Raw genomic sequence first — 13856 nt, forward strand, 5'->3', positions numbered from 1 at the left:
CAGGCGATATATTCAATACCTTTGTAGTGAATTCACACTGATCACACAGACACACACTCCGGCCCATGCACAAGCCTGTGGTCTTTTAGTGGTGTCTTGTTCAATCGAGAGGTCATCCATCTTGGTTCTCTCTCGTTTCAGAGTGTGTGATGAGCTGTTAGACAGTTAACACCAGATCTGTCGCCACCCCCACCTCTTCGTCATCATTACCATCATCACCCTCTGTTTGAACGGTATACGGCCCGGGCCTCCTGAGTGATGTAAGCGGAGTTCATGCTCCTGTAAGAGAACCGGCTCTTTCGGCTCCCAAATGGTTTCCCTTATTTTCAATGATTTATTACCAATAATAATGAAACATTATGAACCAAATTGATTCATTTTGAATGTATTGTGTTACCAGGGCTGGGTAGGGTTACTTTAACTTGATTACTTTCAATTTCTTTTGGATTACTCCAATACCAAACATGCTAATAAAAGACAAAAGAAACTAAATATAAATAAAATGATGACTCACAACACGTGGTAAGCTTTCTCTCCTGGCTTTGATCTCATTGTTCTCTGGAAAAACTAACATAAAATGTGACAGAAACAAAATGAAAATAAATCCAAACAGCTTGCCAACATCATTTTTGCGGTTCCATGTATTCCGTTACTCCCCAAGCCTGCACAAAATTTAGTAATTTTATTCATATTTAGTTTCTTTTGTCTTTTATTAGCATATTTGGTATTGGAGTAATCCAAAAGTAATTGAAAGTAATCCAGTCAATCCAGTTAAAGTAACCCTACCCAGCCCTGTATGTTACTATATAGGAATAATCCTTATTGTTTCAAGATACAAATAATTTTTTTAACAAACTTAAACCCACAAATTGTTTATACTTAGCAAACAACACTGAGAATACGCGTATTGGCCAGTCACGAGTGCTTTTAAGAGAGTCAAGTCAAGTCAAATTTATTTGTATGGACCTTAATCACAATAATGTCTCAAAGGACTGCACAGGATTACAATGACACAATTACCTGATCTTAAACCAACGGGCAAGGAACAACTCAAAACCTCAGCGTGAGGAAAAAGAAAAACCTTGAGAAGGGACCTCACATGTGGTATCCCGCTTTCAGGATGACCAGGGTGAATTACATTTAGCATTACAATACACAAACATAGTAAATACGAAGTAACATGTTGAAAATTTGTCCGGAAAGTGAGTGTAAGAGAGAAAGAAAGTGAGAAAGAGTAGGACAAAGAGAAGAGGGGAAGAGAGAGAAAGAGAGAAAGATAAAGACAGACAGACAGAGAGAGAGTGAGAAAGAGAGAGAGAACAAGGAAGAACAAGAAAGAGAGAGAGAGGGATAGAAAAAGAGACTAAAGAGAAAGAAAGGGGGATATTGCAAGAGAGAAAGAAAATAAGAGTAAAAATGACAGAGTGAGAACTAGAGAGAGAACTACAGAGAAACCAAGATGGAGTGAGTGAAAGAAAGAGATAACAAGAGAGAGTGAAGGGAAAGTAAAAGATTGAGAGAGAGAGAGAGAGAGAGAGAGAGAGAGAGAGAGAGAAAGCAAGGCAGAGAAAAAGACAAAGAAAACAAGTGTCAGAGAGAAAGAAATGAAATGATCTGCATTTCTATAGCGCTTTTCAAGTCTAGACTTCTCAAAGCGCTTTACAGTGTGCTTCACATTTCCCAAAAGCGGCCATGCAGCCATGTAAGGCGCTAACCTGCTTATTGGGGGCATTAGGGGTTCAGTGTCTTACCCAAGGACACTTCGACATGTAACACGGAGGAGCCGGGATTCGAACTGCGATCTCTTGATCCCAAGACGAGCGCTCTACCTCCGTAGCCACTGCCGCCCCGTAGAGAGAGAAATAGTGTGCGAGTAAGAGAGAGAACAAGAGAAAGTAAGAGAGAAAGTGTGAGAGAGGGAGACAGAGAGAACAAGAGAGGGAATAAAAGAGAGAGCGAGAATGTGACAAAGAGAGAGAGAGAAAGTGAGAGAACCAGAGATGGAAAGCAATAGAGAGAGATCTAGAAAAAGAAAGAGAGACTCGCGAGAGAAAAACATAAAAAGCGAGCAACAGAGCAAGAATGAGAGTGAAAGAGAGCAAGAAAGAGAGGGAGAGAGATTAGGAGAGCAGGGAGAGATATTGAGAAAGAGATTAGAGAGAGAAACAGAAATAATTTGAGAGACATAGAGGTAAAGAGTGATTCAAGGATAGAAAAAGAAACAGCGAGAAAGATAGACACAGAAAGATAAAAAAGAGAGAGAGAACCAGAAAGAATGAAAAACATGGGGAGATGATTCGTGAGAAAGAGAGAGCTAAAGAGAAAGAAAGAGGAATACATAAAAAGAAAGCGAGAGGGAGAAAAAGAGAGAGAGAGAAACAGTGATGAAGAAAGAGAGAGAAAAGGGAGAGAAGGGCAACTGCAGTAGGCTCTCGTCCGTCAGAATCAAAGAGCCGTCTCATACAGCCTATTCGTTCACGAACACCCCCCCTCTCCTCCTGAGTGATGCGCCGCCTAAGAGCTCTCATGGGACTCAGGGTTGTGTGTCTGCATGGCCTTGCGCTTTTTGAGTGTGTTTTGTATATTTACCGTGGTGGCGCCGCAGAGCACGAGCCTGACGGATCTATCTTGTGTGTGAGCATGCATCTCCAAGCGGGAAAGTGTGTGTGTGCCATCCTGTCCTCCCTATTCTCAGTCCAATTAGATCCGTAATCCCTGGCCTCTCCGCCTGTCTCGGCCAATTATTGATCCCGTGTCAAAGAGACGGGCCTTCCCCGTCACTATCATGCCCGAATGCGCTCACACATGCCGATAGTCTACTTACTACCACTTCTACCTCTTTCTTGGACAAAATACAACAATGCCTGGAAATAAAGTTACTAATCGGTGTCACCGCCAGTGTTCCCTCTAAGCTGTGCGCGTGCGCAATTGTGCACTGCTCGCACATTCTCGGCGCACAAGAAAATCTAGCCAGCGCACAAAAATCAGGGCTCAAAATTACTAATTAAGAAGCGACTTAAGTCAAAATTACAGTGCATGAAGGTAAAAATACACGCGTTCCCCTGACGTTGTGTCCTAAATGCGATATTTTGAAGTCGAGTAAAGTTGAGTAAAGTTAGTACAGCTTGTTAAGAACCGGCTTCTTCGGCTCGGCTCACTAAAAGTAACCGGCTCCTTTGGGTCCTAAACAGCTCTTCAGGTTATTTTTGCTTCTTTAATCCCAACATGACCAAATATTATGTAAAATTATGCACAAAATGACTTAAAGGAAGGGGGGAATAGAACAAAAAAGAAAAAAAATACCAAAATGAAAAAGTAGTGAAAAGCTGAGACAAAAAGAAACAAAAGGAAGGAAAAATTTAGAAAAAAGACAGAAAAAAAGAAAAGAAAGAAATGTAGGAAAAAAGTAAATAGAGAACAAAAAGAAAAAAAACAACAGCTTGGAAAAAATTAACACAATGAGATTTTTTTTAAAGGAATTTTTAAAAAAGTAGATAAAAAACACAGAAAAAAGAAGAAAACATTTGTGTTGCATTCAAATAATTTCTAATTATATCAAGTGAATCTTGTTGCCAACATTGTATTTCCACTAAAAAATGTGATTAAGTACAGTTCTGTATCTTACAAGCGACTAAATAAGCCCCCAAAAATGTTAATATTATGCGACAAAATATATCAGGAAATGAAAAGAAATGGATATCTTGTGAAAGAATTGTGAGAACAAACGACGTTTGTAGGCCGTACAACCTTTGCAATAGTACATGACTCAATTCATTCAAAAGAGAAAAATAATTTTGCATTGCCGGAAACTCAGCAAAATGTAACGTGATGTCAAGTTTTGGACACGTTTGATAATGAATTATCTTGCCACACTTGGGATTATGGTTGCTCGCTGTTGTTTCAAGCGTTGCTCACAGACTTTGTGTAAACTCTCAGACCCGTAAGGAAAATTAGAGGGAACGTTGGTCACCACTGTCTCCTAGTTGACCCAAAATACTCATTGAACTCATTCACTGCCAGATATTACTCTCATGAGAAGAGTCGGTGCCAGCCAGTTTTTGACATTTTTACTCATTTTTGAAGGCCTGTAGAAAATTTACAATGAAAAGTTACAACCCTCATCTTTACTTAGAAAAAGCATGCTTCTCGCTGTTACTGTTGTGTAGTAAACAACAGCTGAAAATTGCTCGTTTTCAAGAAAACTTCTGGAAAAATGTGAAAGGATGAATTTCCAGCAAAACTTTAATTTGGTGCTTTTTTAAGATAAATATTTGTGAAGCCTACAATATCTAAACTAGGGGTGTCAAAAAGATCAGGCTAAGGGATTGAATCCGGCCCGCGAGACAATGCTGAGAGAAGAGCAAGAGAAAAATGAGCTGCAGGTTGAAATATGTCCAGTTGATGTTGCCAAAGCCTCTCGCTGTACTTGTATTTCTTTCTCTCTCTCTCTCTCTCTTCCTACCCTTTTCTCCCACTCTCTGTCTCTCTCATTTACTCCCCCTGTCTCTTTTTCTCTTTCTTTGTTCCTCTTTGTCTCTTTCTCTCTCAGTATCTTTTTACCTTATTTTGCTCTCTATTCCCTTTTTCCTTTTCTCTCTCTTTTCGCTCTTACTCTCTCACTTTTAGCTTTCCCATTCTCTCTTTCTCCCCTTCTTTCTTTCTCTCCTCTTTTTCTAATTTTCTTTTGATTTCTTTCTTTCTTTCTCTCTTTCTTTCCCCTTCTCTCACTAGTTCTCTTTTTATCTCTTTTGTGTCTCAAGTTCTCTCACTCTTCTCGCTCTTTCTCTCTTTTTAGCTTTCCCATTCTCTTTCTCTCCTCTTTTTCTCTCTTTCCCCCTCTCTCACTAGTTCTCTTTTTATCTCTTTTGTTTCTCATGTTTTCTTTCTTTCTCTCTTTTCTTGTCCCACATTCTGTCTTTTTCTCTCCCTCTCTTTCTCTTATTTCTTTCTCTCTTTGTTCTTTCTCCTTTATCTACTAGTCCGGCCCCCGAGAGAATGTGTGTTCTACCGTGTGGCCCCCCAGAGTTAAAATGGCTCTGACACCCCCTGATCTAACTAATGGATACCATAAACACAAGGGAACCATGCTTGCAAAATGACATTTTATAGCAAGAACACCGAAACGATGCATGAACGATGTATGACCTTTGCAAAAAATTTCAGCGCCCAATGTTTCTGGTGACGTGATGACAATTTCGGTCACTCTGGGGCTGCCCACACACTCTTAATCGCTCGATAGCGAAAGCCACACCAGGAAGTGGGGGCTCCTCGTTATGTGGACAAGGAGCTAGCCAATACCATTCTTGGGATTCAATGGTGATTTATCATACTAAAACATTTCCCTGAGGCTTGATACTTACTGATCAGCCGTGTCAAGGCCTATAGAAAAAACGTGTTTTGATGTTCTGGCACTGAGGGACAATGCTTCTGGAAACATATTCATACGTTAAAATGAATGAGTTAATAACTCAAATAGCTTTTATAACACTAGACGATTATACAGTGAAAAATGTCCACAACGAAATTGAAAGGGGGCAAATATAGTAAAAATAAATAATCATTTTTACAAGTAAAATGTTCTTGATCTTTGTCTGTCTGTCTGTCTGTCTGTCTGTCTGTCTGTCCATCTATCTACCCATCCATCCATCCGTCTGTCTGTACACTACAGTTCAAAATATTGAGTACGATGAGAAATTTCCATTTCCACGATTTAAAAAAATATATATATATCGTAATAATTTCTAACCTTCACAATATCTCGACTATACTTATATCTATTTATTTTGCAGGTTGTTTCAAAAGTGGGATTTTTGAAAGACACACTATTGTCTGGGTGACCTCAAACGTATATATATATATATATATATATATATATATATATATATATATATATATATATATATATATATATATATAAAAAACTTATATTTATATTGAAAGGAGAAGGGCTCCAATGTCTTTATGCTATTATAAAGACCATTCATTCATTCTTGTTCCACAGCCAGATTTTGTATTCTTAATAAAAAAAATAATATGAAGATACATTTAAAATTTGAGATGTAGGATAATTTAGCTCATTCTAATTATTCTTTTTTCTTACTTTACTAAAAAGAATTATTGCAATAAATCATACAGTATTTTACCCCCAAAAAATAATTGTAAACACATGATGAAATAATTAACTAAAGTTTAGATTTTGCAAAAAGTTCAGTAAAAATGAGTGGGACAAATATGGTAAAAAGAAATAATAATATTTAGTCAATTGTTCTTATTCCAAGGGAAGGGTTCTTGTTTTACTACAAACAATTATTAAGAAAATTGTAAATCTCAGTTGTACGATAACTTATTTGAAGTATTTTTTTTGTGCTCTTTTTACTAAAAATATTTCTAAATTCTTTATTATATTACCTCAAGTAATTCTCAAGATTATTCATAAATAAATATAAACAAATTTATCCAAAATGATTGCATAATTAACTGCCATCTCTTTTATCAAATAACTTTGCTCTTTTTTTTGATAAACATGTACAATCTAAAATAAATTTATATAGGGAATAGAAAACAGTACTCTAAAGATTTCATTGATTGTTGAACTTTTTATTATTTTTATGATTATCAATTGTATGTATTGTTGTTTATATTTACATTACGTTGTACCTTCTTTATGCAGTGTAATGCATTTTTCTCGTACAAAATACGTTTTCTTCATATTGAAGTAATTTAAAATGTAATGGGTGTTTTTATTCAAAATTATTTTCCCAGAAATTATTAATATAGTCTTGTTTCAGCATCCCCTTTTTATAACATCAGAAAAGTTTTTTAAAAAGAATCCAGAGACAGGTTTTGAATCATTTCCAAAAATCATTATACTGATAATTATGACTCCATTTTCTTTCACTATATTTAATTAGAACATTTTCTTTAGTGTTTTATCATTGCAGTTTATTCACTGATTGACTTCTATTGCCTAGTAGGGAGGCCTGTGGCTTTCTTTTAGACTTAATTGACCAAAGATGCTTCCTTGCCCTATAAAAATGATTACAGTATGCGCATGAAATGCTCTCTCTGATAATTTGTTCCCATGTAGCCCTGAGGCGAAACATACAGCCAATAGGGGGCAGTGGTCTCCCTCTTTCCAACGAACCCCAGCCTGGTCTAAAAGTTGCTCACTTTTTTTTATTCTAGATTTAAATAACTTGTGCCTCATGTGCCAACAACCAGTATTTGACCGACCTTGCCCTACTTGGCAAAGAGGTGCAGCATCCTTACTGTTCCCGAGTGTGAGAGTGTGACTGTGGGGTCAGCAGAGGCCGTGCCTTTTGTGCAGCAAGGTGCAGAGCTGTGCGTTGGCTGTGGTCCGTCTTGTTGACTGAGGCGCCGGCCTTCAGCAGGATCTCTGCACAGTCTAGTCGGTCAGCAAGGACGCAGTACATGAGAGGGGTGCGGCCAAACTGATCCTCGCGGTCCCTTAAGACTGGATCCACTAAAAGCCAAAATACACACATGCACAAAATAATCCATAATGGTAGCTGGAGGCAGTGTTAAGAGTAATGCGTTACAAAGGAATGTGTTACTGGATCGCAATTACTTTTCTCAGTAAAGAGTACTGTAACGCGTTAGTAATAACATTTTGTAGCTCAACTGCATTATTCCGCTACTTTTTAAAAGCAGATCATGAATACAAATAGGGTGCAGTGATGCTTCATAGGACAATGCCATACAAACTAATTCCAGCGGCTGTTAATCTTGAATGCAATGGCAAAGCAAAGCCACCAGAGAGTAGTTTTGCCATCATTTTTAACCATGAAACATGGCAACAGTTTCAAGCATTTACAAGCACCCACCCTAAAATTCATGGACTTTTCAATCCTTGAAAACACAACATCAAAATTCAAGCATTTCCCAGGATTTCAAGGTACCGTACGAACCCTTCCCTTAATTCTCCACCAGCATATCGAGTAATTTCTACTGACTGATATTTTGATATACGATTTCTACCGTATATACTCAGGCCATACTTACAACTATAAAATACTGAAATCAGAGGGTCAGTTTATATGCGTAAATTTGGTTGTGTGTCACCAGGAGCAAATGGTAGGCAGCTCATGGGAAGGGGGCATAGCTCATACAGGAACATCAAAATTAATTGGGCAAACGTGAGCACAAAATTTATGGGAAAAGAGACGTGAATTTTGGTCTTTTGCTTTCTAAAATTGTTTTTGCAAAACACAATGCCTGTAGAAAAAGACAACCCTCTTGGACATTACCCAGAATTGGAGATGGAAATCTTCGAGTGGTTTGAAGACAAAATTGATATGTAGTGTCTCGGCTGCGTTAGTTTGCAAGCTGTCAATATCGCACAAGCCAAGAAATATGAAGGCTTTACTACTTTCTCAGGTTGGTGTACATGTTTTCTTCCATTTCATTTATTATGTGGCTATTCTTAAGCTTTTTAGAGGGTTTGCTTCAGTGTGAGAATATACGGTATATTGTTACTAGACTACTTTCAGAGTAAAACGCTACTTTTAGGTGTCAGTAATCTGGACCTTGGCACTGGCGGGCAGCAGCGTGTGACAATACTGACACTAAATCCTTAACTTCCTTCATTCGAAAATTTTAAGTAGGCTTCATTTGTCTACAGACGCTGCCCTACTTATGAACGAGATTCCGGACGATCGTTTGTAAGTTGAATTTGTTCGTAAGTTGCTTCAGTGCTATATTTTGTATGAAATGTATGTTTAGGTTTTATACAAGTATGTTTAACGCTTGTATGAGTAACCTGTATTGTTTGTACTAAAAAATAAACATGTCATATATATGCTCTATAAAGATAAATAAAGTTGAGTTTAATTTACTTTTGGAACATGCGCTTCAAGAGGTCCTCCTCCCAGGTAAAAAGTGGCCGGAAAAGAGTTCACACCATTTTCTCAACCGCATCAAGCTTTCTTATTGCACTTTCATTTCATAAAAAACAGCTTGCCTCTTCTTTACACTTTAAACGAACCATATTAAATGGATGCACGGCGGAAAGAAGCACTACAGTAATGTCCTGTACTCTGAAAAAGGTGCATACAAAATCTAACATACAGCAGTGTCCGGATATTTTCCGACATCCCCAACAAAATGTTCGTTTGTACGAATTTACGCATGTCGAATGGTCTCAAAAAGGGGAGCGTCTGTATATTCATATTCACATCTCTGAAAAGCAGAATGACGCTTTACTCAAAAAACAACTGCCACCAGATGATAAAGGTGCTGAATCTGAGACGGATCAGTAGGCTTCTCTTGCTACTGCTAACCGTGGCAACCAGTACTCTCCGTTTCATATGGGGGAACAAACCCATACCCAAACAATCAGCCTGGAGAGGAATGAGCGCCACTAGGTTGAGCTTGCCCAAAACACACCACAGGAAGTGGTGCCCTTACGACCCCCGTGGTTAAGGAATCTGTGATCCTAGAACTGTGAATCTGGGGGCAATTACTTAATTAATGAAGTAACTCTTAACTAGCTACTTTTTTGGGGTAATGCGCCCAACACTACCTGGAGGTCTTGGAATTACTCAAAACTGCAACAATAACTCCTGTGTAATTTAAATCATTGCATATCGAGGAACCATTGACTAATTTGAGAAAATGAACATCCATTTTCTATTTGCTGTGGAAAAATTCTGTACTGGCCACATGGGTTTTCTGCAAGGGCTTACCTTGCCCTCTGACCTCTCTGCACAAAATTTCCTTGCAAAAATCAATAAAGCACCCCCGTATTACATACTAATGTGAAAAGTCTTGACTGTGTGTGCAGTAACAAAAAAAAACATTTTTTAAAGTTTATATGCATTGTGCTAAAAAAATGTAGTAGTTAAACTTTTGGTCTCCCGAGTTGTGCACATGAAGCGAGGTGCGTGTTATTTACCAGTGATGAGTTTGAGCAAAGCATTCCTGTCGCCATTGACAGCAGCAGCGTGAACTTGCGAGCCTAGAGGGGCGGCGCCCGGGCCAGAAGGCGCAGCGGCCTGAAACATAAGCACACATAAGGTCACAACTCAACTTGAAGCCCTAGCTTGCTTAAATGTGTAGGAAGCCCTCTCAAACCTGATTTCGCTCAAGCATTAGGCGAAGTAGAATTTTCATACCTGTCAACCTGTACGGTTTTGCCGTACAAAGTACGTTTATTATGCATTTACGACGTGTACAACGTATGAGAAAATCTGTTTGGAAAAACGCAAATTTGTCAATGATGGGTACAGCACCCCCGCGACCCTACTGAGGATAAGCGGTGCAGCTAATGAGATGAGATTAGAAAATGGAGCGATTAAAACATAGTTATTCTAATTTTTCACTAATAAAAAATACATCAAGGAAAAGAAAAAGACAAAAATAAAAACAAAAGGAAAATTACAATTACAAAAGGAAAAAAAGAAAAAAGAAAAGAATAAACTTTAAATTTCAATAAAAAACACTAACACTGGAAAGCACAGAAAATGCAATTAAAATATTTAAAAATCTACAAAAAAAAGATAAAATACAGTGTGGTCCCTTCTCAGGGTTTAATTTTGCTCATGCTGAGGTTTTGAGTTTTTCCTTGCCCTCATGTAGGTTTTACATCAGGGATGGTGTAATAATAGTCCGTTGTTTGCAATACTCTGTGGTCTGTGTGGCCCTTTGAGACTCCTTGTGATTAAGGGAGTCACAAATAAACATGACTTGACATCTATATCTCATTTAATGTCTGAGCAGTTTTAGTCTGTTATAAATAGCTGAAGCTACTGAATTGAAGCGTTTTGGATGTCATTAAAAAAGCAGCTAATTGAGTATTAAAGGAAATATTATTACTTTGTTTTGCTGTTCATTTTGTTTTTATTTTTTTAAATTATACTATATTTGGTTTGTATTGTCAAGTCAAGTCAAATTTATTTATATAGCCCTTAATCATAAAAATGTCTCAAAGGACTGCACAGGATTACAATGACACAATTACCCGATCTTAAACCAACCTGCGGGCAAGGAACAACTCAGAACCTCAGCGTGAGGAAAAAGAGAAACCTTGAGAAGGGACCTCACAAGTGGTATCCCCCTTCCAGGATGACCAGGGTGAATTACATTTAGCATTACAGTACACAAACATAGTAAACACTAGGTAACATGTTGAATATTTGTCCGGACAGCAGCGACGCCCCCAACCTGTAAACTAGTCCAGAAAGTCTATGACGGAAACGACGCAGCTTCCCATCCCTGCCAGCTGGTCCATGCGTGCGTTCACATGCTTCAGAATCCTTTTATTCAATACATTTGAGAAATGCATTTTTTTATTGATTTGGGTTTCGGGTTTTAATAAGGGTTGGATGGTGGTTCCGGAGGACCAGTTGAGAACCACTGCTTTAAATAATAAAATCAGAAAATGTAAAAGTAAAGATTTTGCAATTTTCTTATGCTGGCTAGTTATTTTCCTAAAAAGTTAAAAATTCAAACTTAGAATAAAATGAAATCCTCTCACAGTTGAAACCACCCTCCTCTTCCCACACACACCCCTGCCTCAAACGAACAACAAATAAAGGGCCTCCCCTCGCTGTTAAAAAGATCATTTAATCCACCAGACTTCCCATTGGCCGTCAAGCCCGAAATGAAGACATTCTGATAACGTATTGGCAAGCTGATGTGTTCTGACAGCGAACGGGCATCGGTGTGTGCGTGTCCCCCCGCTGAGGGGGTTAAATCTCTTCCTGGCCCCACTTAACAAGAGCCCAGCGAAAGCTGGCTAATCTGTAGACAGGAAGCAGCTGGGGAGTGAGGGGCGGCTTGGTGGAGGCGTGATCCCTGTGTGAGCATGTAAGAGGGGGGTCTCTTCTCATGTCTTATTAATGTCTCATTAATACTGCAACATGCTCCATTCTCTATGAGTGTGTTTATGTGTGTGTATAATGAGATATGGGACAAAGCCTGCGGGGTACAACTCGGAAATCAATCATTGCCCTGAAACAAATACAGTCAGGGCCGGCGGCAATAACCAAGCCCTTACCACGACTGGAGGTTTGACATCATCATCCAAAAAATACTTCTGTGACTTTTTAGTGGTGCGCCATCAGGGCCTGCAAGGCCTTCTATTCCCTGCCTGTAAAATATCTGAATCGTGCGATGATAACTCATTGAGTGTCATGACCAGTCTTCCCTCTAAGCTGCGCGCGTGCGCACTTGCGCACTGCTCGCACATTCTCAGCGCGCAAGAAAATCTAGCCAGCGCACAAAAATGAGGGCTCAAAATTACTAATTAAGAAGCGACTCAAGTCAAAGTTACACTGCATAAAGGTAAAAATACACGGGTTCCCCTGACATTGTGTCCTAAATGCGGTATTTTGAAGTCGAGTCGAAGTAGAACGAAGTTGAGTAAAGTTAGTATAGTTTGTCGGATAACTGGATTCTTCGGCTCGGCTCACTAAAAGGAACCGGCTCTTTCGGGTCCTAAACGGCTCTTCGGGTTGTTTTTGCTTCTTTAATCCCAACATGACCAAATATTATGTAAAATTATGCACAACATGACTTAAAGGAAGGGGGGAATAGAACAAAAAAGAAAAAAAATACCAAAATGAAAAAGTAGTGAAAAGCTGAGACAAAAAGAAACAAAAGGAAGAGAAAAAAAGAAGGAAAAATTTAGAAAAAAGCCAGAAAAAAAGAAAAGAAAGAAATGTAGGAAAAAAGTAAATAGAGAACCAAAAGAAAAAAAACAACAGCTTGGAAAAAATTAACACAATGAGATTTTTTTTAAAGGAATTTTTAAAAAAGTAGATAAAAAACACGGAAAAAAAGAAGAAAACGTTTGTGTTGCATTCAAATAATTTCCAATTATATCAAGTGAATCTTGTTGCCAACATTGTGCTTCCACTAAAAAATGTGATTAAGTACAGTTCTGTATCTTACAAGCGACTAAATAAGCCCCCAAAAATGTTAATATTATGCGACAAAATATATCAGGAAATTAAAAGAAATGGATATCTTGTGAAAGAATTGTAGGAACAAACGACGTTTGTAGGCCGTACAACCTTTGCAATAGTACATGAGTACATTCATTCAAAAGAGAAAAATAATTTTGCATTGCCGGAAACTCAGCAAAATGTAACTTGATGTCAAGTTTTGGAAATGTTTGATCAATAATTATCTTGCCACACTTGGGATTATGGTTGCTCACTGTTGTTTCAAGCGCTGCTCACCGACTTTGTGTGAACACTCAGACCCGTGGAAAATTAGAGGGAACATTGGTCATGACGTATAAAAACGTTTTCAGAAGTACTGTCCCTGAGTGCAAACAACGTGAAAATATGTATTTTTTCAATTTAAAAAACTATCATTGGCTGGTCCAAATTGTCCCTAGGTGTGAATGAACGAGTGAGTTGTCTGTCCCCGTGTGCCCTGTGATTGGCTGGCAACCAGTTCAGGGTGTCCCCTGCCCATTCCCCGGAGATGGCTGGGATGGGCTCCAACCTGAGAAACATGACTTCATGTCACAATATATGACTTTACTGCATTCAAGTTGACAACCTGTATCCCGTGAGAGCGCGGCAGTCAAATTTGTCACTTTCCACCCATGTACTTGTACCAGCTGGTCTTCCCTCCCATCTCATAGTTACACCCCTAGTTGAAATGTGATATTTATTCTTCACATTTTTACAGCATTGGAAAATGTTAAAAGTGTGTGTGTCATGTTTTCCCTCACAATGATTTACAAATTGTAAACATTTTCGGAAAAGCGCCAGTGGGCTACTCGGCAGCACTAAAGAGCTGCAATGCCGAACCACCAGTTCAGCCACTCAGATTTTAAGTTGGCAGAGCTAGGGCAAAATTCCTAAATAATATTGCAATTTTAT

General features: G+C 38.5%; 1 protein-coding gene across 1 annotated transcript in view; it reads right to left on the reverse strand.

The window, feature by feature from the left end:
• The window catches only part of invs (inversin), a 72966-nt gene that overhangs the window by 44783 nt on the left and 14327 nt on the right, over positions 1-13856 (reverse strand). Inside the window, exons 3-4 of the mRNA XM_088327217.1 lie at positions 9914-10013; positions 7317-7483 (exon numbers count right to left, since the gene is read on the reverse strand). Coding sequence (XP_088183343.1) covers positions 7317-7483; positions 9914-10013 — 267 coding nt within the window. The remainder of the gene's footprint in view (positions 1-7316; positions 7484-9913; positions 10014-13856) is intronic.

The sequence above is a fragment of the Urocampus carinirostris genome, chromosome 2 (genome assembly GCF_059441175.1).
Source record: "Urocampus carinirostris isolate Australia breed hairy pipefish chromosome 2, RoL_Ucar_1.0, whole genome shotgun sequence".
Classification (NCBI taxonomy): Eukaryota; Metazoa; Chordata; class Actinopteri; order Syngnathiformes; family Syngnathidae; genus Urocampus; species Urocampus carinirostris.